The following is a 23785-nucleotide window of genomic DNA, read 5'->3' as shown; positions in this document are numbered from 1 at the left end:
ATGTTGTCAGACGTGTTGAAACTTTAGTTTATTTATGTTCAGTTTTATGTTGTAACTCCACTTGGTCAGGGTTAGGTAAAGAACACAACGTCAATTGTCCTGATGTCTCGTCAAAGATTTTCAGTGGTTTCACACTTGAAAATGTTGAAATGCCATCCAGAACAGTGGTCTCTCACTTGGCAGCGACCTCGACTGTTTTGGCTTTAAGTATCTGCTGTTTTTGCCACAAATAGAGCCTAAATATTATCCCCAGCTTTCCTTAAAAATATCCAGTGGTTTCATGCTTACAAACACTGGCTTGAGCAGTGGTCTCTGGCTCGGCAGCCATCTCGATTTTTTGATGCAAATTGTCCGACATCTCGTTAAAAATATCCACACGTAAATTGTCCTGATGTCTTGTCAAACATATCCAATGGTTTCATGCCTACAAATGTTGAAATGCCATCCAGAACAGTGGTCTCTGGCTTGGCAGATGTTTGAGCTTTGTCCCAATGTCTAGTCAAAAACCAGGGAGTTTCATCACCACAAACACAGCTGGAAAATATCCAGATGGTGCAGTGGTTTCACACTTTCGGTTCTGATGACTGGGTTTAGAGTTTTGGGTGAACTGTTCCTTTACTACACAGAAAAGCTGCAGGACAGAGCTGCTGACAAACATCAGCCTGCAACAGTGTGCAGCCTGCAACAGCGTGCAGCCTGCAACAGCGTGCAGCCTGCAACAGCATGCAGCCTGCAACAGCGTGCAGCCTGCAGGCAGCAGCGAGGGAGCTAACCCTCCAGATGAACGTGTCCTGTCGAGGCTTCAGTTTGGTTTCTGATGTCTCTGTCATGTTTCCAGCATCGATCACTTTGTTCCATCTCCTCCTCGCGGCGGTCTCTTCTCAGAGTCTCTGTTGTGTAATCAGAAGAGAATTCGTCCGGCTCTGCTGTGGTTTCTGCTGACTCTCGCCCTCTTATGTAAGACAACAGGGCGGCTCAGTTCAACATGGTTGGTATGCTTTAATGTGACAGCGGCTCTCAAGACGAAGTTCCACTTGTATGTTTTCATCGAAACAGAGTGAAACTAAAGGAAATCATCTGAAACCTGGAGGATTCATGAAACATCCAGCTGAGACTTTGTTCCTGCTGCGTCGCTCACATGTGGAAACTTCTGTTGGACTTTGTGTTTCCTGTTTGGGGGATAAAAGAGCTCTGAGGTCGTCGTCTCTGTACAGTGACAGCAGGACAGGAAGTGTGTGACGGGATGTTTGACCGTTCAAACACAGCTCAGAGGAAATGTGTGTGAGTGTGTGTGTGTGTGTGTGTGTGTGTGTGTGTGTGTGTGAGTGAGTGTGTGTGTTGACGTCATGTTGTTTACAACCAGGGTGGGAAATTCCTGCAGCAGCAGCCAGATGTTGCAGCAGTTTGTCTCCAGGACGGTTTGGCCAGAAGCCGACAGTCAGTTCTCAACTTCCAGCTAGCTGCTTTAAAAACCTTTAAAAACATCCTTTAATGACTCGCCTTCAGTCAAACATTTAACTTCTTGATGCACTTTTCTGAAAATGTCTGCACACGAAGCTGTGAGCTGTGATGAACCGCTGTCGTTGTCGTCTCAGCAGAATCCCGGTCGGCCTCTCTTTGGTCTTCGTCGTGTCAGAGGTGTTTTCTCAGCCTCAGCCGGGCTGCTCGGTCCGATCAGGATCATTTCCACGACTCTGCTCGAGCGCTCAGCCCACAAACAACAACTGCTGCTCAGTTTGTCTTTGCAATACTTTGTTCACCTCAGTGAGTTCACTGAACAAGCTTTCACATTCCTCTGAGGCTGCAGGTCCAAACCGATCAGCGAGTGTTAACCTGCTCTCGACAAATCAGCCTTTCTCTTGTTTTCCATCTCTGACATGAACTTTAAACTTTAATCAGGTTTTCAGGACAACAAGAGAAACATTGTTCTCATGAAACAGCTTCAGGACTCAAAGAGGAAGAGAAGAAAAAAGGTGATTGAGTTAAGTTTTAAACGAGTCAGTTCTGATATTCAGAGAGCGTCATGTGGCAGATTTAAAGCTCCTTTCTGTTTCTGCAGACACATCGTCTGCACTTAAACTAAAGGTCAGGAGGTTTTCATCTTATTCTTGTGGTTTTGGCAATCCCTCCGATCAGATATGATGTTTGACGTAACAGTGAAACAATATCAGGCCGAGCTCGGGGGTGAACCGCACTCAAGGCCTGTTGTCCGAACCAGACGCAGCCACAGACTGCTTATAAACAGACGACTGCCTGCAGAGCAAAACCTCAGAAACAAGCAAGAACCTAGTGAACAACAAAAAAAAGACCATTAACAGAAAAGCAGGAGTGAAACATTCAACAAACCGGTGTTTTGTTTGTTTGTCAGAAAAAAGCTCAAAACCGTGCTCAGCTTTGGCTGACCTGTGGTGGGAGGCGTTCTTCTGCACTCTGAAACTCTGAGCAGAAACCTTTAAATGTTCCCTGTTACTAAACCAACAGGTCAGTTCGAGCTCGTTCAGCCTCTGTTTGCTCTGTGGTCTGACTCAACCGCTGAGTCCTGCTGGTTTCTGTGTCGAGCCGTGGATTCAAAAGTATCACGAGCGGTTCTGCAGGCCGACACGAGCCTGACAAACACTCAGCAGCAGGTAAACACTGTTGTTTCCATCACGTCTCGTCCTCTTGGCTCAGATCTCTGCTGCTCCTTTTATCCTCCAACATCATTATTCACAGTTTGTCGTCTCCTTTCAGTTGGAGTTTTATCTCAGAAGAAAACAGCACATGTTGCTTTAATGGGAACATTTTGCTTCAGTCAGCCGTGAAGGACCATCGGTGTGTTGAGTGTTTGAGTGTGTCAGAAACTGACAGAAGTTCTTCAGTCATTGAGGCTCCAGACATACTGGTCAACATGTGTCCAGATACAGATCAGACACAAAAACCTCCTGAACATGAAGGTGTAACAATTCTGAGACTGAAACCGAACTGCACTACAAACATCTGTGGTCCTCAGTCACAATCCTGTCCTCTGAACAACCCAACAGCTACAACCACCCAACAACCAACCAACAACCACCCAACAACCACCCAACAACCACCAACCAACCAACCAACAACCATCAAACAACCAACCACCCAACAACCAACCACCCAACAACCGACCAACAACCACCCAACAACCACCCAACAACCAACCAACAACCACCCAACAACCAACCAACAACCACCCAACAACCACCCAACAACCAACCAACAACCACCCAACAACCAACCAACAACCACCCAACAACCAACCAACAACCACCCAACAACAACCAACCAACCAACCAACCAACAACCACCCAGCAACCAACCAACAACCAACCACCCAACAACCAACCAACAACCACCCAACAACGACCAACCAACCAACCAACAACCAACCAACAACCACCCAACAACCAACCAACCAACCAACAACCACCCAACAACCACCCAACAACCACCCAACAACCAACCAACAACCAACAAACAACCAACAACCACCCAACAACCACCCAACAACCAACCACCAACCAACAAACAAACAAACAACCAACCAACAACCAACAACTTTATGTGGATCCGTTTTCACAACGTTGTTGTTTGAGCGCATGTCCTTTTTACACAAAGGAAAAACGTTTCCACTTTTTCTGAAACTGTTCTTAATCTTATTAATCTTATTCATTTTATTAATCTTATTCATCTTATTAATCTTATTAATCTTATTCATTTTATTAATCTTGCATATTTTCATTTTAACCCTACTTCCCCTGACATGTCAGAAACTCTGCTGTCTTCTGTCACTCTTGTCCCCAAAAGGACAAAACCAGCGCTGTCCTTTAGATTTAGTGTTATTACATCTTATTTCATAGTTATTTTATAGTTCCATCATTGTGTCAGTGACACGTTCAGTATCCGACCCTCCTGTTCTTCTTTGTTGGTGTCACAGTTAGCATGTAGCTCTTCTTGTGTTTTGATGGATGTGTTGGGGGCCACAGGGCCTCGCAGCAGCAGCATCTGGAGGCTGAGTGAAAGGACCGACGCCCGGCACTCATCACTGCTTTGTCCAGCCTCTCTCTGTCTCTGTTAGAGGACAAAGGAGGACACACACTCTCACACACACACACACACACTCACACACACACACACACACACACACACACTCACACACTCACAGTTGTCTGGTTGGATTTCAGAGTTCAGTGAAGTTTGTCGCAGTGACAAATGTTGTTATGCTGCAGATCATTAAGATCGTTTAGTGTCGTGGTCCCCCTCACTGAGGACGTGGGGGCTCCAGGGGTTTCTGAGGGGCCCCAGGGAGTCCCCACAATGTGGCTTTAAAACCTTGACTCGGTTTAAACACCTCCTGAGTCCTGGAAGCATGTTTTCAGAAAAGCTCAGGTTGTTGAGTCAGAAAGTGGAAATTAATTTCAGACAATAACGCACCAAGTTTGACATTAAATGTTTTTCTTAGTTTGAATTTGTTGTCTTTGTTGTAAGCGGTCGGTGATGAGGTCTCCAGGCTCCAGCTGTGATGGTAATACTTTGATTTTCCTGCTTGTTGACCAAAGAAAACAGAAAGTTTCAGTCTGTCTTGGCCACACGAGTAGACGATGGGGATGGTTTTATGTTTGAGGTCAGGTCATCAAGTTTATTTGATTACAGAGACACTGAACCTTTGCTGCTGTCATTGTCCCTCATTTTGTGTCGCCATTAACTAAATAAGATTTTTACTTCATCAATCACTACACAGAGACATTCAGAGATTCAGTCAAAATCTCATTTCTGAAAAGAAACAGCATGTTCGGTGTGAAAGACGCGACAGAAGCACAAAGATCTGACGGCCTGCCTGGTTCACTGTGAAGATCTTTAACATCAGTTCAGACTTGGTGACAAAATGCCGTCACTTTAAAGATCTATAATCAATATGTGTTATACTGCCAGTGTATGAAAAGATGGTGGAGCTGCTTGTGGTGATGAATCTGCAGCTGCTCTCGTCTTCACGGAGCTTCATAGTGAGTTTCAGCTCATCGTTTGTCTGCTCTGGTTCACTCAGCGTTCTCATGGTGTCAGAGAAAAATCTGTAAAAATCCACAAACACAGTAAGAGACTAGTTGGTGAACACTGCATGGAGCATTTAGCAGCTAAAAGGACGGATATTTCCCTCACGAGGTGGTGGAGACCAAAAACAGAGGTAAAAGTGAGAGAAGTCAACCTTCCAAAAACCTGTAAAAACTGACTCCGTCATCTCAGTTATTTCAGGGTGTTGGTGTAAAATGTCTGATGAATGTAATTTAAATAGTGTTTTTATAACCAGAAACATTGAATGAAGACGATGTGACCGACATGTAAGAACAGAGATGTAAAAACACAAACGGGACGAAGAGGACGGACCGACTGAGGACTAACTGTGATTTATTGACAGCGGCTGCAGATAACCTTCTGCTGCTTTAACCAAACTACATTTGAGCTGCCATCAAACCTGATTAGACTCTGCAGCAGCGCCTCAGCCCGTCAGCCTCCACGACACCCACAAACACTTCATTCAATTAACCGGAGATTAGAGCGGAGACTCGATCCATCACGGCAGCTGAGCGGCCTGCTGGGAGACCTGGGGATGATGGTGGGGGGTGCAGGGACGATGTGCACGACATTCAGACAAAAGTGTGTTATCGGTGTGTCGGCCTCAAGTGTCGCCATTTTACATTTCTGCAAACCACAGACACGATCACAGTCAATTCAACATGTCTGCACCAAATGTCTTATCACGGTCACACTGCATGTATATGAACTGACTTTCACGTTGAGACGGCTGCAGGGCTGAAACGTCCGGACAGTTTGTGGCCAATAACTGAGACGGCTGCTAAGCCAGAGACCACTGTTCAAAACAGTGTGTCAACATTTGTCAGCGTGAAACCACTGGATATTTTTAACGAGGTGTCGGGATGTTTTCCAGTCGTGTGTGTGGAGACAGAACCAGGTATGTTTTCTAACACTAACCCGGTGGTTTTTGTGCGCTGGATGCTCCTGATTTGTGTAAAGTCGGCTTGAGCCTGAGTTACATATCGTACTGTAAGTTATTCAAATGATGTGAGTGAATGTACATAAGAAGCTGCAGTTTGAAGCTGAGGCCTCAGAGCTGCTGTGTGTGATGAGGTGCGACTGAGAATGTGTTGAACGTGGAGCAGCTTCACTCCAGCAGAGCAGCATCAGAACAAAGTGGACGGTGCGACACAGTGAAGATAATGACTTCCTCCCCTGTGGCTCTCTGAGCTGTGAGGGCCGTCTGCTGTCGGTCATCTGGGACCGACCGCAGTGATCCCAGTGTTTCTGATCCCAGATCAGCCGGCTGCAGTCTTCTTCACTTCTTCTGGGTGTTTGAGGCTCTCCAGAGGAGGAAGCAGCTGCAGCGGCCACACCAAACCCAACACTCGGCCCCACCTGAGTCCGGGGGCCCCGCCCGTCTGCCCGCCGTGCCAGGACAAGGACCCCAGTCAGCCGGGACAGGAAACAGACCCCCCCCCCAGCCCAGGCACACTTCCTCTGATGGGGGGAAAGTGGCTGCTGGCTCCAGCCCCCCCCGACCAGCACCAGCACCACCACCCTGCTCCTTATCGAAGCTGTTCCCATGGGGAGGTGGAGCGCTCAGTTTGCTCCAAAAACACAACACGACCCCTCCCCCGCTCCTGCTGCACAATTAATCCCAAAGAAAAAGTTCAACAAGGGAAAATGATTCAGTCTGAAACCAGAGCAGAGCTCTGCAGTCCTCATGAACCAACATCAACACGTTGTTTCTGGATCGGTCCGGTTTCTTCTGTTCACCCAGAACATTTCACTGTTGCTCAAATTAGTGATTAACTGAATTTCTTCTGACTGGAGACGTCAGCGACACCTCGGACTTGAAGTTAATCTTAAATCTGTTGATCAGAAAGAAAAGAACAGATAAATTAGTTGAGAGTGAAAATACTTGTTGCAGCTCTGAAGACAGAAACATTAACCTGCTCAGACTTAATTCTTACTGTGAGATTCATAAAGACGACTACAAAGTGAGACGGCTGCTCGCTTTCTGTTCCTCTTCTGAATTATTCCTCCTCTTTTATATTTGTCTCTCTCTGTGATTAACTGATGCTTTGCTCTTCATATGTGCAGCGTTAACTGGATCTCCAGTCAGAGTGAAGGCAGGACTCACCTGCAGTCCAGTAACAGCTGACAGCAGCAGCACAGTCTTTGGTTTTTGGGAGGTTAATGTTAATGTTTCTGGTACCAGAACTACTTGAATCTCCTTTCTGGATCAATGTGGCTGAACACACCTTCATCAGTGTGTTTGTGTGCTGACCTGAGGGTGTGTTAGTCGGTCCAGCTCCATGGTAACTGTCAGGGCGGTGTTACATATATTATATCACACCACAATTAACAGCATTTTTGTGTCAGTGCGTCGTCTGGACCCGTCAGGGTGGAGTTTGGAAGTGGAGCAACGTTCTGACACATGGGCAGAAACATCCTGCTGCTGGACTGTCGGCAGAGAAACACTGACTGTGACTCAGAGACATGACCATCACCAGACTCCCTTAACAAATCAGCTAATTTTAGGAGTTGTTGAGTAGCGTAAAACTTTATCACCATTAAGAAACTCTGTCTCTGACAGACTCTGAATCATTGTCTCCTTCTTGTAACTTCAGCATTAAATGAAAACAGTAAGTTGTTTGTTTCCTTGTAGAAAGTGTCAGTTTGTGGCAGCATGGCTGTACCAGCCTGTCTGCTTCTGTGTCTAAAGTGCTAAAGTCTTACCTGCCAACATGTAGCAGCTGTTTGAACACACTGTTTACACTGATTTCACCATTTACACTCAATTTATGAAAGAAGAAACATTTTATTGATCTAAACATGTCACATTTTACAAACACACTAAACAGTAACCAGTATAGGCGACTTCTTTGTCCCCAGACTCCCTTAACAAATGTGTCAGTTTAGTGAGTTGTTGAGTTGGAGACACTTTATAAACTGTGTGAAACTCTGTCTCTGACTGATTCTGACTGATTTGTTCCTTCTTGTAAATTCAGCAAATGTTCTGCATGAACTTCTTTCTGTCTTTGAGTAGAAACATGGCGTCTGTTTGTCCCAGTGATGGACGGGTTTATCTGCTTGTAGAGTTGTCCACTTGTGATTGGATCAGGACGGATGGTAACACCTTTTTCTATCTTCTGACATTTTATAAACTAAACAATTAATTGATTGATGATGAAATCATATTTGTCTGTTGAGACAGGATCCAGTGTAGAAGTGTGGTTGAATGTGTGTGTGCAGTGTGAAGGCAGCAGCGTTTGTGTTTGAGTATCTGCTGCTGCAGGAGGTGTTTCAGTTTCCTGCGTTTCAGTGCCGATCTGGACTTCCTGTTTCCTGCGTCCTCGACACAAAAGCTTCATTACACCGAGAGGAGAAACAAACAGAGCAACATGAGTCTGTTTGAGTTCAGACGTCCTGCAGCTTGTTTTCTGCTGAAATCTTTGATTCTTTGATATTTTCCCTGAAATTATCTGTTTGCATTTTGATTATTTCAAACAAATTTAGCATTTTTCCAGTTGTTGTCTTACATTTACATATTGCATCACACTTGTCCTAATTATTTCTTTGCAGATTTTCTTTCTTTGATTTTCTTTGTCAGTTTTAATCAGCAAAGACCAGGTGACCGTCAGTGTTCGTCTACTTTTTGTTCTGCATTTTTAATTTTTGAGATGTTTAGCCTGCAGCTGTCTCCATCTTTGTTGTGTGCTGTTACCGTGGTTACAGCTGTCATGTGACTGCAGGGAGACCTGCTCCCTGCCCGTCATCTCTGCTCACCTAGCATTAGCATTAGCATTCACTCACTGAAGCACCTCGCTGTCTGAAGAGGAGAAGCTGAAATGTTTGAACATGTTGTGATTATCTCTTTAGTGACATCCAGAGGATTTAAACTCAGTCCTGACCTGACGCGTTCCTCCTGAGAGCAACGCCACATGTAGCGCTGACGTTAGCGACACAGCAGCTCAGCTTTTTATAAATGTGGTCGCGCTGCTTCCTGTCGAACTGTCGGAGGATTGTAGATGAACTTATTCCAACATTCATCAGATTTTACTGACACAGATTGTTAAATGTTAAATTAAATATAATATCGGCTGCTGCAGGAAACTGCAGTCTGATTCTGCAGCTCGTTGAGTAAAACTCACATTATCGTTAAGTTTTCTTCACTGACAGAAAAGGATTTCTTCACTTCTCTTTACTTTTTATTTAGTTTCAGTCTCCTTTGAATTATGAAAAAAAAATCTGAAAACCAGAAAGCGAGAGACCGCTGTTTGCTTTTCTGTTTATGTCGTCAGAGTTCTTACTTTTTATCTACTTCTTTTTTATGTAGAAGTTCAATAGTCATCTTTGTGTCAGCAGCAGGAACATGAAGCCAAGATGGTTCATTTAATTAGAAGTTGTTGTCATGTTTGAGATATTAGTTTTATCCGTCTCATGTGTCACAGTCGTGTTGTTTGAAAGCGTAACGCCTCGCTGTCGAGCAGAATAAACCCTCAGGTCTGCGTTACAGTGTTTGTCATTGCAGCGCCACCGTCAGGCTGTCAGTGTGAAGATGATGCAGTCCGCTCAGTGAACAGGTGGCATTCCTCCATACAAACCTCGATCTGCACTTTAATCAGATTCTTTTCAGTTCCGATCTGATGAATTCCTTCAATATGTCGGCCTCACGCCTGCCGGGGGAGGAGGGTGAGGAGGGTCTTTGTCCCTGAAGAATGGGAGGGGTCGCCCGTGGCGGGGCGTCCTGCGAGCCGGCAGATGGCCGATGAGACGAACAAACAAAAGTGGAGGGGGGAGGGGAGAGGGGGGCGGAGTCAGGGGCGGAGTCACTTTCTGATGCTTAGACATCTGTTATCATAACCTGAGATTATCTTTATCAACCTGAGATTAACTTCATCAACCTGAGATTAAATGAACTGATTTCAGTCGTATTCAGCAGATTTTCTTCCCTCTAATAATAATTTAACAGATTCTGATATCATTGATCAGAACTGAGCGTCATGGCCGACAGGAGGACGCCGGTCCAACAGGTTGGATTTTCACGGCTCCTCGTCTTAGTTCAGCTCCAACAATCAATAAAAACTGAGACGCTCATTGTTAAACATCACGTTTAAAGGAAACAGGAGGTCGCCTCCAGCGAGACACCACTGCTCGCTTCAGTTTCAACAAAGTGAGAGACCGCTGTTCACTCTCTGCTTTAACAGACAGACCGAGTATTTCACTGCCGTCTGGATATTTTCCAGCCGTGTTTGTAACAATAACACTGTATTTGAATCACGACGGTCTCTGAAGTAGTTTTGTTGGGAAATAAAAACAAACTGTATAAATGCTGAAATTCACCCACACGCACATCAGACTGAGCGTCTGCAGCGTCGTGCAGAGCGGCTGCTCCTCAGCCTGAAGACATCACATGAGTTGTTGACTGTCTCTTCGTCTCAGTCGGAGCTGTCCAAGCTTCTCCTCAGATATCGCAGTCCTCGGTTCAATGACAGAGGTCAAAGGTCGCTGATGCGTTCGGGGTCAGCGGAGCATTGTGTTGCCGTCGGCGCTCCCCTCTCTCCGCCTGCTTCCTCCTCAGCTCTGGCCTCAGACACAGGATGGGCCTCGCCCTCCCTGAGCTCGCCGTACGAACACACTGAACCTTAAGTTGCCCGTGACCTTTGAACTCTCGCCGGCTCGCTCAGGAAATGAGCCTCAGAGCTCTTCGTCGGTCTGCAGGAGACGTCTGACTTGGTGTTGATGTTTGTTGTGGTTTGGACTTTATGTAATGAAGCAGGCAGGAAGACGGACTGCAGGACATGAAGGTCTGCTCACAGCTGCACAACAACTCTGAGGACATGAAGTCCAACAAACTACAAACCGTCAGGATGAATGATGAATATGAACACATGAACAGTAATTAACAGTTTATGATACCAAAGTGAGTCTGAGGACGTCGCACGTCTCTCAGTCTCCTGACTCTTTGGACTCGTGGATGTTGTGAGTCCGACTTGTCTCAGTCTTGAGGTCTGTACTCGTCCTGGTACTGAGGCCGTTGTGTCTCGGACTTGTCTCCGTCTCGTGGCTGTTTTGACTCGTGTTTCTACTGAACTTGGACGTTTCTCAGACTTGTGGGTGTTTTCTTGTCTCGATCGAGTTCACACAGTTTGACTGGGTTTAGTTGGCCGTCCTGTCCTCAGGTCGTAGCTTTAAGTAGTGTTGCTGAAACAATCAGTGACTTATTAAATTACGCGATCAGAAGATTTATCAAGAACAAAAAACATCCACTGATTTTAGATTCAGACTCAGATTAATGATCCCAAGACAGGAAATGAATTCACAACCTTCTCAGTCGTCTGCCAATACACGTGAAACATACAAACATCTGGTTTGAGCTTATATAAATATATTTCTGTCTGTTTTAAGAGAGAAACCACTGTTTTAATCTTCTTCAGTCTAACTTCTTGCTTTTCTTCTGTTTACATCATTATGAATAATGAACACATTTAGATTCTTAGACTGTTGATGAAAGTGAGACGTTGTCGTCACTTTGGACAGTTTGCTGTTACATGTTCTGTGTTAGTTGCTAAATTTGAAATATCTTGTCAACCGATATTAAACTTGTGGTCGTCGTCTTCAGTCCTTCTGTCTCTGCATGAAGCTGAAAACCTGAAGTTTCTTAAAATAGCTGCTGTCTGATGACCTCAGCCTGCAGCGCTCGGATTGATAAAAAAAAGAAAAAAGACATTAAGGAAACAGAAAGAGAGAAAACGAGGAGAAAATTGCTTCACATTCCAGAAAACCCAAAATAAACAGAGGACAGAGTGAGGTCTGGTTTAAGAAGCAGAGACGTCATGGAAGAGGAGGAGGAGGAGGAGGACGAGGAGGAGGAGGAGGAGGAGGAGGAGGAGGACGAGGAGGAGGAGGAGGAGGAGGTTTATACAAAAGTAAAGTCTGTGTGCTGAAGCTCATGAAGCCCCTCCCTCCCTCTGTTCTCCCCCAACAGATGAGCCGGCGTGAAGAAAGGGGGCGAGCGACATAGACAAACACAGAGAGAGAGGGAGAGAGAGCAGCTGGAGGCGACAGAGCGAGCTTCAGTAGTAAAGAGAGAGAGAGAGCGAGGAGGCAGCAGGACGGAGCTGCTGAGTCTCAACAAGCAGGTACAACTTTATTCTCTTTGTTCATTTAAAGAAATTCTGTGTTTTACTCTTTGTTGCACTTTCTGTTTTCACCTCTGATCTGATGGACGTTCTTGTAAAAACGGGATCATGCTGCTCTTCACTGTGATGTGATGTGGTTTCATCAGAGACGTCGATCCAAACTGAACAGATGATGAAGGCAAAGGTGCACTCATGAGTCCAGTGCACAGAGGAGGCTGTAGTTTGTTTTAAGCAGTGAACGACCAGAGGAACAAAGTGCTGACACCAACACACAGAGGAGATGTATTAAGACTATGAGTTCAGTAGTACTCACAGTATTAGTACTGCAGTAAAACACAGATACGTGCTTTGTTGTATTTTGGCAGTCGAGGCTGTAAAACGTGACTCGGTTTATAGAAGTTCACTTCATCAGCAGTTTGATTCAGTCGTCAGCTCTAAGTTCTCACCGTGACGCTCAGGTGTGTCAGCGCTCTGTGACGTCACTGGCTGCAGGTAGAGTCAGGATCCAGCTTTGAAATGTCATCTTGACCACTCGGACTACATCGAGAGCTTGTTTCTCACTTCCTGTCTCAAAACGAATGCAAGGAAACATGTTGTTATGTAGAGAGGACTGAAACGTTTGACTTCAGTCTCACTGAACAAACTTTTAAACCATCTAAAGGAACAAAACGAATCCGACAGGTGACTATCGCTCGATTAAAGACGATATCTTATGTTCTCGATTGAAACCATCAGTCTGAGCGAGGTTATCAAAACTAAACTAAAAACTAAATCCAGCTGTGAAAAAACATTTACATATAATATTACACATTTTAATTATATTCATATATTTATGTACATTTAAAGGTGCAATATGTAAGAATGTGAAGAACTAACAGTTTTACATTATGTCGTCTTTGTATTGCATTTTAGAGATAACTACTGATGTTAGCATGCTAGTCAGTTAGCCCCAGGCCATACGGGTTCAAAGCTCCTGTGCTAACAGTTACTGAGCTCAGTCTGTCTGGACTGTTAGCTGCATGGCTAAGTGAGCTAACAGCAGCTACAGTCGGAGGTAGACAGTGGTTACTCTGTTGATTTGTTGCTCCCTGTGTACTTTGAGTATGAACTCAACAGGTGGGCGATTCTTACATACAGCACCTTTAATTTTTATTATAAGTGTGATGAAAAAACTTCAAACTTACACAGAAACAAATAAAAATAAACTGAAAACTAAATCTAGGTATTCAGCGCTCTCTTGTAAGTATATTATTCTCACAATGCACAGACAGACAGTATGATGTGGGGGCCGTGGGGGCCACTGCTCATTTTTACCCTGTGGCCCCCCGAGCAGATGAATGAGGCCCTGTTAACAGCAGTGTCTTTATATTACAAATGTAATTATTATTTTACATTTTTAAATGTAAATATATAAATCTGAAGTCTGAGTTCACAGCAACGACACAGCAGCAGCTTCTCTGTAATTTATGTCCCATGTTGATGATGTCATCCTCCTCCAGGTTACCATGGGAAACACAGACAGTCACAGCAGCTTCGTCTCTCCTGCCAAGTCCTCCTGCACAGTCAGGTTCTCCTCCAGGAGGGAGGAGGTGCCGTCAGCTCGCAGCTGGTGGAGGAGCAGTCAGGGAGGCAGCCGGAGCCGGGGGAGGAGTTACCAGAACCAGCACGCCGCCGGCCCGCCGTACACCTCCTGGCATTATGAACCCAGAGGAGGATCCAAACTGGGATCTCCTCAGAGATACTCGAGGGGGGAGCGAGTGCAGGGCGGCTGCAGGAGTTACTTGGAGAACGGCGGGGGGAGTAATCGTGAGAGCGGCGGCAGCCCTAAGGTGCTGCTCAGCAAAGATGGCAGCATGAGGGTGGAGTTCACCAACTCCAGGGTCGTCCCCATGGAGCCTCAGGGGCTCGCCGGCCTCCCCGCCACCACCTCCACATCTCCACCGGTCGCTGAGCCCTCCCTCCGCACCAGCAAGGGCAGCTCGCTCAGCTCCGACGGGTCCTGGTACGACTCGCCATGGGGGACGGGTGGCGAGCTTGCTGACAACGTGTTCGTCAGTAATGGGTACGCCACCTACTCCTCCACCCGCACGGAGGAGACCGCCACCACCAGCAGCGGGTACAACACCTTCTTCTCAGCCCAGGTGGACATCTCACCAGGATTTAACTCCAGCCTCCTCTTCCCCGCGGAGGAGACCAGCGAGTTCACCTCCACCACAGGCTACCACACCTGCTCCTCCGGGCGGACGGAGGACAGCGGCATCGGGGACTCTGTGATCCTGCAGCCCGACCTGAGAGACTTCAGCCTGGTTTCACCCTCCTCCACCTCACTGGACAACGTTTACTCCAGCCACAACGCGCCGCCCGCCTTCCCCACCGCACCGGACGCCTCCCTGCAGCAGGGGACCTCCTTCTCCTGCGCGGCGCTGCTTGATGATGTCATCCAGGAGGAGGAGGGGTCAGGAGGAGGCGTGGAACAGCTTTACTCCTCCCTCACGCTGCCCTGTCGCAGGGCCGAGCCCGTCAGCACCTCCTCCACCTCCACCTCCACCTCCACCACCGGGAACAACCGCAAAGACTTCCTGAAGAGCCGAATCAGACGACTGAGCGACTGGACAGGAAGTCTGAGCAGGAAGAAGAGGAGGATCCAGGTGAGGAACGACGAGCGCGTCAGAGTGTGAAATACAAACTGTCTCACAGGAAGTCAAAGAACAGAAATTCAACTTAAGAGTTTCTCATTTGAAATTTGAATTTTACTGATTCTTATATAAGTATTAGATTATGTTATTATTCATTTATTTGTCTATTTAATCATTTAATCATATAATCATTTACGTATTAATAAAATTAGTTTTGGCCATTAAAACCCTCCAAACCACACAGGATGTGATAATAATACATGTTCTGTATATTTGTATGTAAATAACTTCAATACAGGGTTAGGGTCAAGTAATTGTGATGAAAACACCTGAATAGACTTCAAATAATAATATTTGACGTCCATGTCCATAAATAATACTGTAGTATACTCAATACTCAGTGATATTTAACATGTTAATAATATTCAGTCTATCATCCGTAGACATGAACGTCCACGTCGTTTATCCTCAGTGAGATCACTGACACCAGCTTCTGTTAACGGAGTCGAACATGTGACCCAGCGATCTGTGATGAGGGGGAAAGTTGTGCTAAAACTGTGTTTGTGTTAAAACTCGTATAAACCTGAAGAATCCAGTGGTTTCACACTTACAAATGTTGAAACACTGTCTGGAACAGTGGTCTCTGGCTCGGCAGATGCATGTTGAGCTTTGTCCAGTTCTGTTGGCTGGAATACGTCCAGGTAAAAACATCCAGCGGCTTCACGCCTACAAACGTTACAACGTTATCTTGATCAGTGGTCTCTGGCTCGGCAGCCTTTGATCTTTGGCTTTGTCCTGACGTCTCTGGTGAACACGGACGCACCGTTCTCACCATCTCATGTTTCATGCTTACAAATGTTAACTGCCAATATTTTATTCAGGCGACTGGTCTGTGGAGTCTGAACATGAAGGACAACACAGACAGCAGCAGATATTATAGTTCATACTTCTGTGTTAAAGGTAAAGTGTTACGTCCCTCTAGTGGCCACAGGATGAACTTCACCAGCTGTGTTGTTAAAAACCAAACCTGCCGTCTGATTCCTCCTCAGGAGCCGTACGGCAGCGACACCAGCGACGTCTTCATCAACGGACTGGACTCCGGTCTGGCTGGCTGCAGCACACTGTGGTCCTCCAACCCTCTCCACACTCTGAACCAGAACCAGAACCAGAACCAGTTCCCATCATTCCACTGTGGCTCCTCCAGGAGCCTGAACCTGATCCAGAGCAGCGACGCCCAGCGGCAGAACGTCTACAACAACTTCATGCAGGAGCTGGAGACGGGCTGCAGCAGCGCAGCCGACCGGACCGAGCCGTCAGAGGGGGACGGAGAGGAGGAGGAGGAAGAGGAGGAGGAAGAGGGGGAGGAGGAGATGGACGGGGAGGTGGAGGTGGGTGGAGGCGAGCAGCTGGATGTCCTGTTTGAGAAGGAGCAGGGCGTGGTGCGGCGGGCCGGGTGGCTCTCCTTTAAAGCGCTCATCACCGTCAACAAGGACCGGAAGCTGGAGCTGGTGGCTCGCCGCAAGTGGAGACACTTCTGGGTCACACTGAAAGGTACGACACAACACACCTGGGGAATATGATGTTCATGTGTGATAGTCAGTTTCCTTAAAGGAACAGTTCACCCAAAACTACATCCAGTCATCATCTCCTGCCCCAGTGCCAAGTGTCATAGTCCAGCAAACATCTCTGCAGCTTCACAGTGAAACAGAGTTGCAGCGTTCTGCTGAACACCTGAAGCAGCTGGAGATGATTCAAACATCAGATGTCTCCACAGCTCGTCTGCTGATCACAGAGATCACGACCTGATCTGAGGAGACCATGTTTAACCCTTTATTAACATGAAGTCTTCACTGGAGCTGCTGAGATGAAAGCTCGCCTGCACATCGAGCGTGTAAATGTCGTCGTTTCAGATCCGTGTGTGATCTCGGGGCTTCTGGAGTGTCGGGTTAATAACTGCTGTTTGTCCTCTCAGGCTGCACGCTGCTGTTTTATGAGACTTACGGGAAAAACCTGAGTGCCGATCAGGAGCTTTCTCCTCGCTACGCTCTGCTGGCCGACGACAGCATCGTCCAGGCCGTCCCCGAACACCCCAAGAAGGAGCACGTCTTCTGTCTGAGCAACTCGCACGGAGACGTCTACCTGCTCCAGGTGAGACGAGCACTCACACACACATTTACACATTTTTACTTGATTTATTATTGTTCATCTTTTCATGTTATATTGCGAATGTGAGCGTGGATCAAAGATCACTGGTGGATTTTCCGCAGCTCAGCAAACCTCTTGTTTCTGTAAATAACTGCAGCGGTTGTTGGGACGTCCTCTCGTTCTTTCTATATTTGAGTCCTCTCAGTTTTCTCATGATTGTCTGACTTGTGTTTGCTGGCGGTGTTTCTGTTCCCATCATGCTCTGTGGTTTCAGTCCCAGCACAGTGTGAATGAATGAATGAATGGGGCACAGTGTTGTGGACGGCTGTGGTTTCTCTCAGAACCGTCAGCGTGGCCACAAACATGCACAGAGCCCGAGCCTCTGTTTCTGCCGGCCTTACAGCACAGACACTGTCGGGCCGATGGCTGCAAGCCAAGACAAATATGGATGGTAGTTTTAGTCCCACAAAGGAGAGTTGAAAGCTAAAGCTAAGCTAAGCTAAGCCCTTTACACCAGGGTTTTGTTCATTAGACTGCAAAGAAACAAAAGACGGTTACCTTCTTCACTTTGATCTGATCACAAACTCCATGTTTCTGCTCAAAGACAGAAAGAAGTTCATGCAGAACATTTGCTGAATTCACAAGAAGGAACAAATCAGTCAGAATCAGTCAGAGACAGAGTTTCACACAGTTTATAAAGTGTCTCCAACTCAACAACTCACTAAACTGACACATTTGTTAAGGGAGTCTGGTGATGTTGTGGTGCCATTATCTGATAATCGTGTTCAAACCAGATGAATTTGTTGATCTCCAACATTAGAAACAATCAGGACCTGAGAGGACGTCACGTCACAGAATTGGTGTAAAAATAGCAGCAACACATTTCCTGTCCTGACTTCAGGGAACGTTTATCTCCTTCACACTTTTTACGAGCTCAGAAAGCACTTCTTTATTCCCAGAGCAACTCTCACTCTCTCAGCCGTGGAGTGTGTTTACTGACACACAAATCACACGGCGGTCCATCTACAGCTCGTCTCCACGGACCCAGAGGGTTCACAGCGAGGAGGAGGAGGAGGAGGAGGAGGAGGAGCGGTACAGAGGTGTCGAGGAGCCTTTTGTCAGGAGCTGAAAGGAGCAGAAGATGGAGGGTGGAGGAGGGTGAAAGCCTCTAATGGGAGTCACGACACCCGGCTAATTACTGCAACAAATGCTCCTCTTTACGACAATGACCCCGACAACGAGCTGCTTAATCCTCCCAAACACAAACACCTGTTAGTGTCATGAAATGAGAACTGCTGCTCTTTATTTCACCAGTTTTATGTCCAGAAGACTTTTAGTCTTAAAGCCTGTGAAACATCGGGGACCCTGACGTCTACGACCTGCTGCCTCCAGCTGTTTACGACCTCGTGAAGGAAATGTTTCTCAGCTCAGACTTTATTGTTTCTCATCATTAAGTTCTCATTAAACATTTACGCCTGCAAGAGAGCAAAGTTTAGTGTTTTTTAAATCAGTATATTTAAACTGTGTTACTGTAGAGACAAGAGAATCAAGAAGACACAAAAACAGGCCAAATGGATTCCACTCTCACCAGACTCCCTTAAGAAATCGTCTGATTTTAAGAGTTGTTGAGTTGCAGACACTTTATAAACTGTGTGAAACTCTGTCTCTGACTGATTCTGACTCATTTGTTCCTTCTTGTAAATTCAGCAAATGTTCTGCATGAACTTCTTTCTGTCTTTGAGTAGAAACATGCAAATTAAAAATGAGTAACAATAAAAAAGTAAACAAGAAAGCATGAAGCTCGATGTCTTCTTCACCTGCTGCAGCTCTGAACAAACATGAATTAACTTCCTGCCACCTTCGTCCCGTCCAGGCCACCAACCAGACCGACCTGGAGAACTGGGTGACGGCGATCCACTCGGCGAGCGCCTCGCTGCTGGCGAAGCGTCAGGGGAAGGAGGACACGCTGCGTCTCCTGCGCTGCCAGAGCCGCTCGCTGCTGCACAAGATCGACATGGACGGAAAGATGAAGAAGATGGCCGAGCTGCAGCTGTCCGTCATCAAGGAGCAGAAGAACAGGAAGGCCGTGGAGAGCCAGGTCAGTGTGACGGAGGGTTACTGGGACCAGCCGTGGAGGCAGCATCACACCAGGGGTCAGGGGTCAGGTAGAGACAGGTCAGCCATTTTGAAAATATCCAGAGCGTCGATGTCATTTTCACAGTTTTCTGATGTTTTATAGATGAAATGATTCATTGATTCATTAAAAAATAACCAACAGATCAACTGAGAATGAAAACAAACTCATTACATGAACGTCTGGACTGTGTGGAGGAAAAACAACATTTCTAAATCACAGTTAAGAAAAATCACTTTGTTCTTAATGAGTCATTTATTTAAAGTCATGAAAATCAAGAAAAACGACAAATTGATTTGATTTTTTTCAATGTGGATTGAAAATGAATGGACCAGTAGAACAATGTGGGGATTTAATAGGAAGGTTCGACTCATACAGAAGCAAATAAAATCTATTTGTGCTGTATTTTATTCATTAAAGTCTTTATGTTCGCTCCTCCGTAAGAGACACAGTGAGGTTAGACAGGCCCTCTGTTAGCTCTGTTAGCTCTGTTAGCTGAGCTGTTAGCTCTGTTAGCTCTGTTAGCTCTGTTAGCTGAGCTGTTAGCTCTGTTAGCTCTGTTAGCTCTGTTAGCAGAGTTAGCGGCGCAGAGAGGAAACACTCTGTGAGTCTTCACATAACAAACAGCCTCCAGCTCAAACTCACGTGGAGTCGAGTTAATATCTGTTCCAGATGTTCGGAGCGTTTACCGGCAGCCTGAAACAACAAACGGTTTCCCGCTAACGATAGAGCCAGACGAGGCCGCTCAGGGTGACATCATCAACCAAATGTTGAGGTGGTGACAGCGGCATAAAAAACCCACCGGCGCTCCGACAGAACCCGGGTGAGGAAAACGACACGCTCAGTCGGCCAAGTGAGGTTTGATCACCTCGACGGACACTTCAACACTGATCTGAAGTCAGCGCCACGGAGGCCATGTTGATGTCTCAGTGCGAGCAGGACGAGGTTCAGACAAACAAACATGGAAACATGATGGGATCACCTCCTCAGCAGGCAGCAGGCGGGCTGAATGACACTGAGAGGCTAATGTGTTGTTTTAATTGTGCGACATGTTTGTGCCTGATGGTTCACAGCTGGAGTCACACTTCTTCATGTGAGACACAGAGTCCAGGTTAATCTGTTTCTGTGAACCATGAAACTGATCCCAGAGCTGCTGTTTGACCTCACAGCTCCTCTGACTGGAGATTAAAGGCTCATTTCACTGCTCCACATTCAGTCAGACAGAAGAGACAGAGGGACATGGAGGAAGGACAGTTTGATTTTATATAATGTTTAATCTTCATGTTTGATCCAAGGATGTCAAATCACTGTGATTTCAAGTTTGGTGTGGGAACTAGTCAGAGAGGGAAGTAGAGGAGGAGGAAGAAGAAGGAGAAGGAGAAGAAGAAGAAGAAGAAGGAGAAGGAGAAGAAGGAGAAGAAGAAAGAGAAGAAGAAGAAGAAGAAGAAAGAGAAGAAGAAGGAGTAGAAGAAGGAGAAGGAGAAGAAGAAGGAGAAGAAGAAGAAGAAGGAGAAGAAGGAGAAGGAGAAGAAGAAAGAGAAGAAGAAGAAGAAGAAGAAAGAGAAGAAGAAGGAGTAGAAGAAGGAGAAGGAGAAGAAGAAGGAGAAGAAGAAGAAGAAGGAGAAGAAGGAGAAGGAGAAGAAGAAAGAGAAGAAGAAGAAGAAGAAGAAAGAGAAGAAGAAGGAGTAGAAGAAGGAGAAGAAGGAGAAGGAGAAGGAGAAGAAGAAGGAGAAGAAGAAGGAGAAGAAGAAGGAGAAGGAGAAGGAGAAGGAGAAGGAGTAGAAGAAGGAGAAGAAGAAGGAGAAGGAGTAGAAGAAAGAGAAGAAGAAGAAGAAGAAGAAAGAGAAGAAGAAGGAGTAGAAGAAGGAGAAGAAGGAGAAGGAGAAGGAGAAGAAGAAGGAGAAGAAGAAGAAGAAGGAGAAGAAGGAGAAGGAGAAGAAGAAAGAGAAGAAGAAGAAGAAGAAGAAAGAGAAGAAGAAGGAGTAGAAGAAGGAGAAGAAGGAGAAGGAGAAGGAGAAGAAGAAGGAGAAGAAGAAGAAGAAGGAGAAGAAGGAGAAGGAGAAGAAGAAAGAGAAGAAGAAGAAGAAGAAAGAGAAGAAGAAGGAGTAGAAGAAGGAGAAGAAGGAGAAGGAGAAGGAGAAGAAGAAGGAGAAGAAGAAGGAGAAGAAGAAGGAGAAGGAGAAGGAGAAGAAGAAGGAGAAGAAGAAGGAGAAGAAGAAGGAGAAGGAGAAGGAGAAGGAGTAGAAGAAAGAGAAGAAGAAGAAGAAGAAGAAAGAGAAGAAGAAGGAGTAGAAGAAGGAGAAGGAGAAGAAGAAGGAGAAGAAGAAGAAGAAGGAGAAGAAGGAGAAGGAGAAGAAGAAAGAGAAGAAGAAGAAGAAGAAGAAAGAGAAGAAGAAGGAGTAGAAGAAGGAGAAGAAGGAGAAGGAGAAGGAGAAGAAGAAGGAGAAGAAGAAGGAGAAGAAGAAGGAGAAGGAGAAGGAGAAGAAGAAGGAGAAGAAGAAGGAGAAGAAGAAGGAGAAGGAGAAGAAGAAGGAGAAGAAGAAGGAGAAGGAGAAGGAGAAGAAGAAGGAGAAGGAGAAGGAGAAGAAGAAGGAGAAGGAGAAGGAGAAGGGGAGATCCTGTCAGTGCTGATGTGAGATTAGACTCAGTGATGACAGTAAAGACAGTAACAGAAGTAATAGTTGGAACATTAAATCATCTAATATTAGCCAATCAGAAGTCAGACGCTGTTGTTGCGGCCGTGGATCGGAGGCTTCGTCACTGATGATAAAGGATCCTGTGTTTCTGTATGTTGTGTTCAGATCCAGCAGTGGGAGCAGAACCTGGAGAAACTCAACCTGGATCTGTTCCGGCTGAGGTGCTACCTGTCCAGCCTGCAGGGCAGCGAGCTCCCCAACCCCAAGAGTCTCCTCGCTGTGGCCAGCCGGCCCTCCAAGAGCATGCTGGGACGCCTGGGAGTCTTCTCTGTGTCCTCCTTCCACGCCCTGGTAAGAACAGCCAGCAGGTGGAGACACGACCCCCGTCCTCTGGTTGTGAACGGTGGATCTCACGTCGGACCTCTGGTCTCTCCTCAGGTGTGCAGTCGGGATGAGGCGACGTTGAGGCGTCGGTGTCGGACTCTGGCGGGAGGACACCACAGGAGGCGGGGCCTGCCGTCCTCTCTGAAGGCTCTGGGTGGACCCAACAGACGCAGCGGGGACGAGCGACACTCCACGCCCCAGGTAACACACCGCACAGGACAACGGTTTCACTCACACAACTTTTATAAAAATAATATTCATTATGTTTTTTTATCTTCCAAACAAGGAGACAGCTGTTAAAACCATCAAACCTTCGTTCAGCACAGAATAAAATGTTGGTATTTGATGTTTCTGCAGACCTCAGAGACCGCTGTTCAGGACAGCGCTTCATTTACAAGCATGAAACCACTGGATACTTTGTACGAGTCGTGTTTGTATCCAGAAAACTGGATATATTTTGTCACATGTTGTGTTTGTGGTACAGAAAAGAAAAGTTCCTGGTTTGCAGACTCGTCCGTCGCCATCAGTGATGCTGGTGATGGAGTTTTTAGGTTCTCGTGTTTTGAGAGTGACGTCATCGTTTAACCGTCCCCGGACTTCACCGATTGGTCGACCTTACAGATGCTGATTCTCAGTGGTTGTTTTTCAGATTGAAATCTTCCAGTTCAAACTATTTTTACATAATCTGAGCGTCCACACTGTGATTCTGGCTCTGCACGTCATCAGCACAGTCGTCTGCACTGAGATCAGCAAAAACGTCTTCAGAAAGCTCTCACGTGTCGCCGTCCGTCTCCATGAGGCTGATGTTTACTCCCTCTTTTGTTCTGACTTTGCTGAAGCTCGGTGCTTCAACTGCGGATCATCAGCCAGCTGGAGTTCCCATCATCCTCGGCTCCGCAGGGCCCCGTTTGATAAACAGCGAGCTATTTTAGGCCTCGGAGAGTCCAGAGGAGATAAATCTCTGTGCAGTTGGCTCCATGCTTTGACAGTGGACGCTGTATGAACACGGCGACACGTGTCCTGAGAGTCAGCGGCGTTTTATTGAGCTGTCAGGTGAAGAACCTGGACACGAGACCACACCCAGCCCCCCAGCACCAACTGGATCCTCCTCATGGGTTTACTTTGGACTGCAAACATGTAACGCAGCGTCTGCTGCCTGTGGACGTACGCTGCTCTCTGTGTCGACGTTGTCTGGTGAGAAGTTTGTTTCTGTGTGCTGGATCTGGATCTGGATCTGGATCTGGTTCAGGGTTTTTGTGGGTCTGTTCTCAGATCAGATCTGATGAGGTTTCTGGGCAGACCCACAGAGGAGGACATGTGGAGTTAATTGCTGCGTCGTCTCTGCAGGAGACAAACAGCTGGTTTAATCCCACAAACATCTGACCGACAGCCCAAACAGTTACTGGACCAGAACCACCACCAGGTCCAGGGGGGCAGACTCTAACGAGGTTAATCCAGTCCAGACAACTGTGACGGTCTGGAGACGGCCGTTAAAGAGCTTTTGTCCTGCAGAGGATCCTGCTGGATAAATGTTAGTGTACATTCACAGTTGAGGTTTTTCAGCTGGCGTCGTCACGCGACTCGCTGAGGCTCCGACAGCACGACTCCATTTTTAACTGCTCGTTCTCCTGTAGGACCTTAAACCGAGCTCACCCAGAA

The 23785-nt window shown here is 46.5% G+C and overlaps 1 protein-coding gene across 3 annotated transcripts in view; it reads left to right on the top strand.

The window, feature by feature from the left end:
- The window catches only part of tiam2b (TIAM Rac1 associated GEF 2b), a gene marked incomplete at its 5' end in the record, with an annotated part of 43196 nt that overhangs the window by 7807 nt on the left and 11604 nt on the right, over nucleotides 1-23785 (top strand). The window contains 7 exons of one of the 3 annotated variants that reach the window (XM_084376751.1): nucleotides 12038-12191; nucleotides 13691-14839; nucleotides 15877-16378; nucleotides 16800-16975; nucleotides 18846-19070; nucleotides 21908-22093; nucleotides 22181-22327. In XM_084376751.1, the coding sequence (XP_084232877.1) occupies nucleotides 13697-14839; nucleotides 15877-16378; nucleotides 16800-16975; nucleotides 18846-19070; nucleotides 21908-22093; nucleotides 22181-22327 (2379 nt within the window). Of the gene's footprint in view, nucleotides 1-12023; nucleotides 12192-13657; nucleotides 14840-15876; nucleotides 16379-16799; nucleotides 16976-18845; nucleotides 19071-21907; nucleotides 22094-22180; nucleotides 22328-23785 lie in introns of those variants that run through there. The other 2 variants (XM_084376752.1, XM_084376750.1) reach the window with 2 other exon arrangements.

Source organism: Pagrus pagrus (assembly GCF_965226575.1).
Source record: "Pagrus pagrus genome assembly, chromosome: 16".
Classification (NCBI taxonomy): Eukaryota; Metazoa; Chordata; class Actinopteri; order Spariformes; family Sparidae; genus Pagrus; species Pagrus pagrus.
The sequence above is the reverse complement of the archived record's forward strand: the minus strand, read 5'-3'. Positions and strand labels throughout refer to the sequence as shown.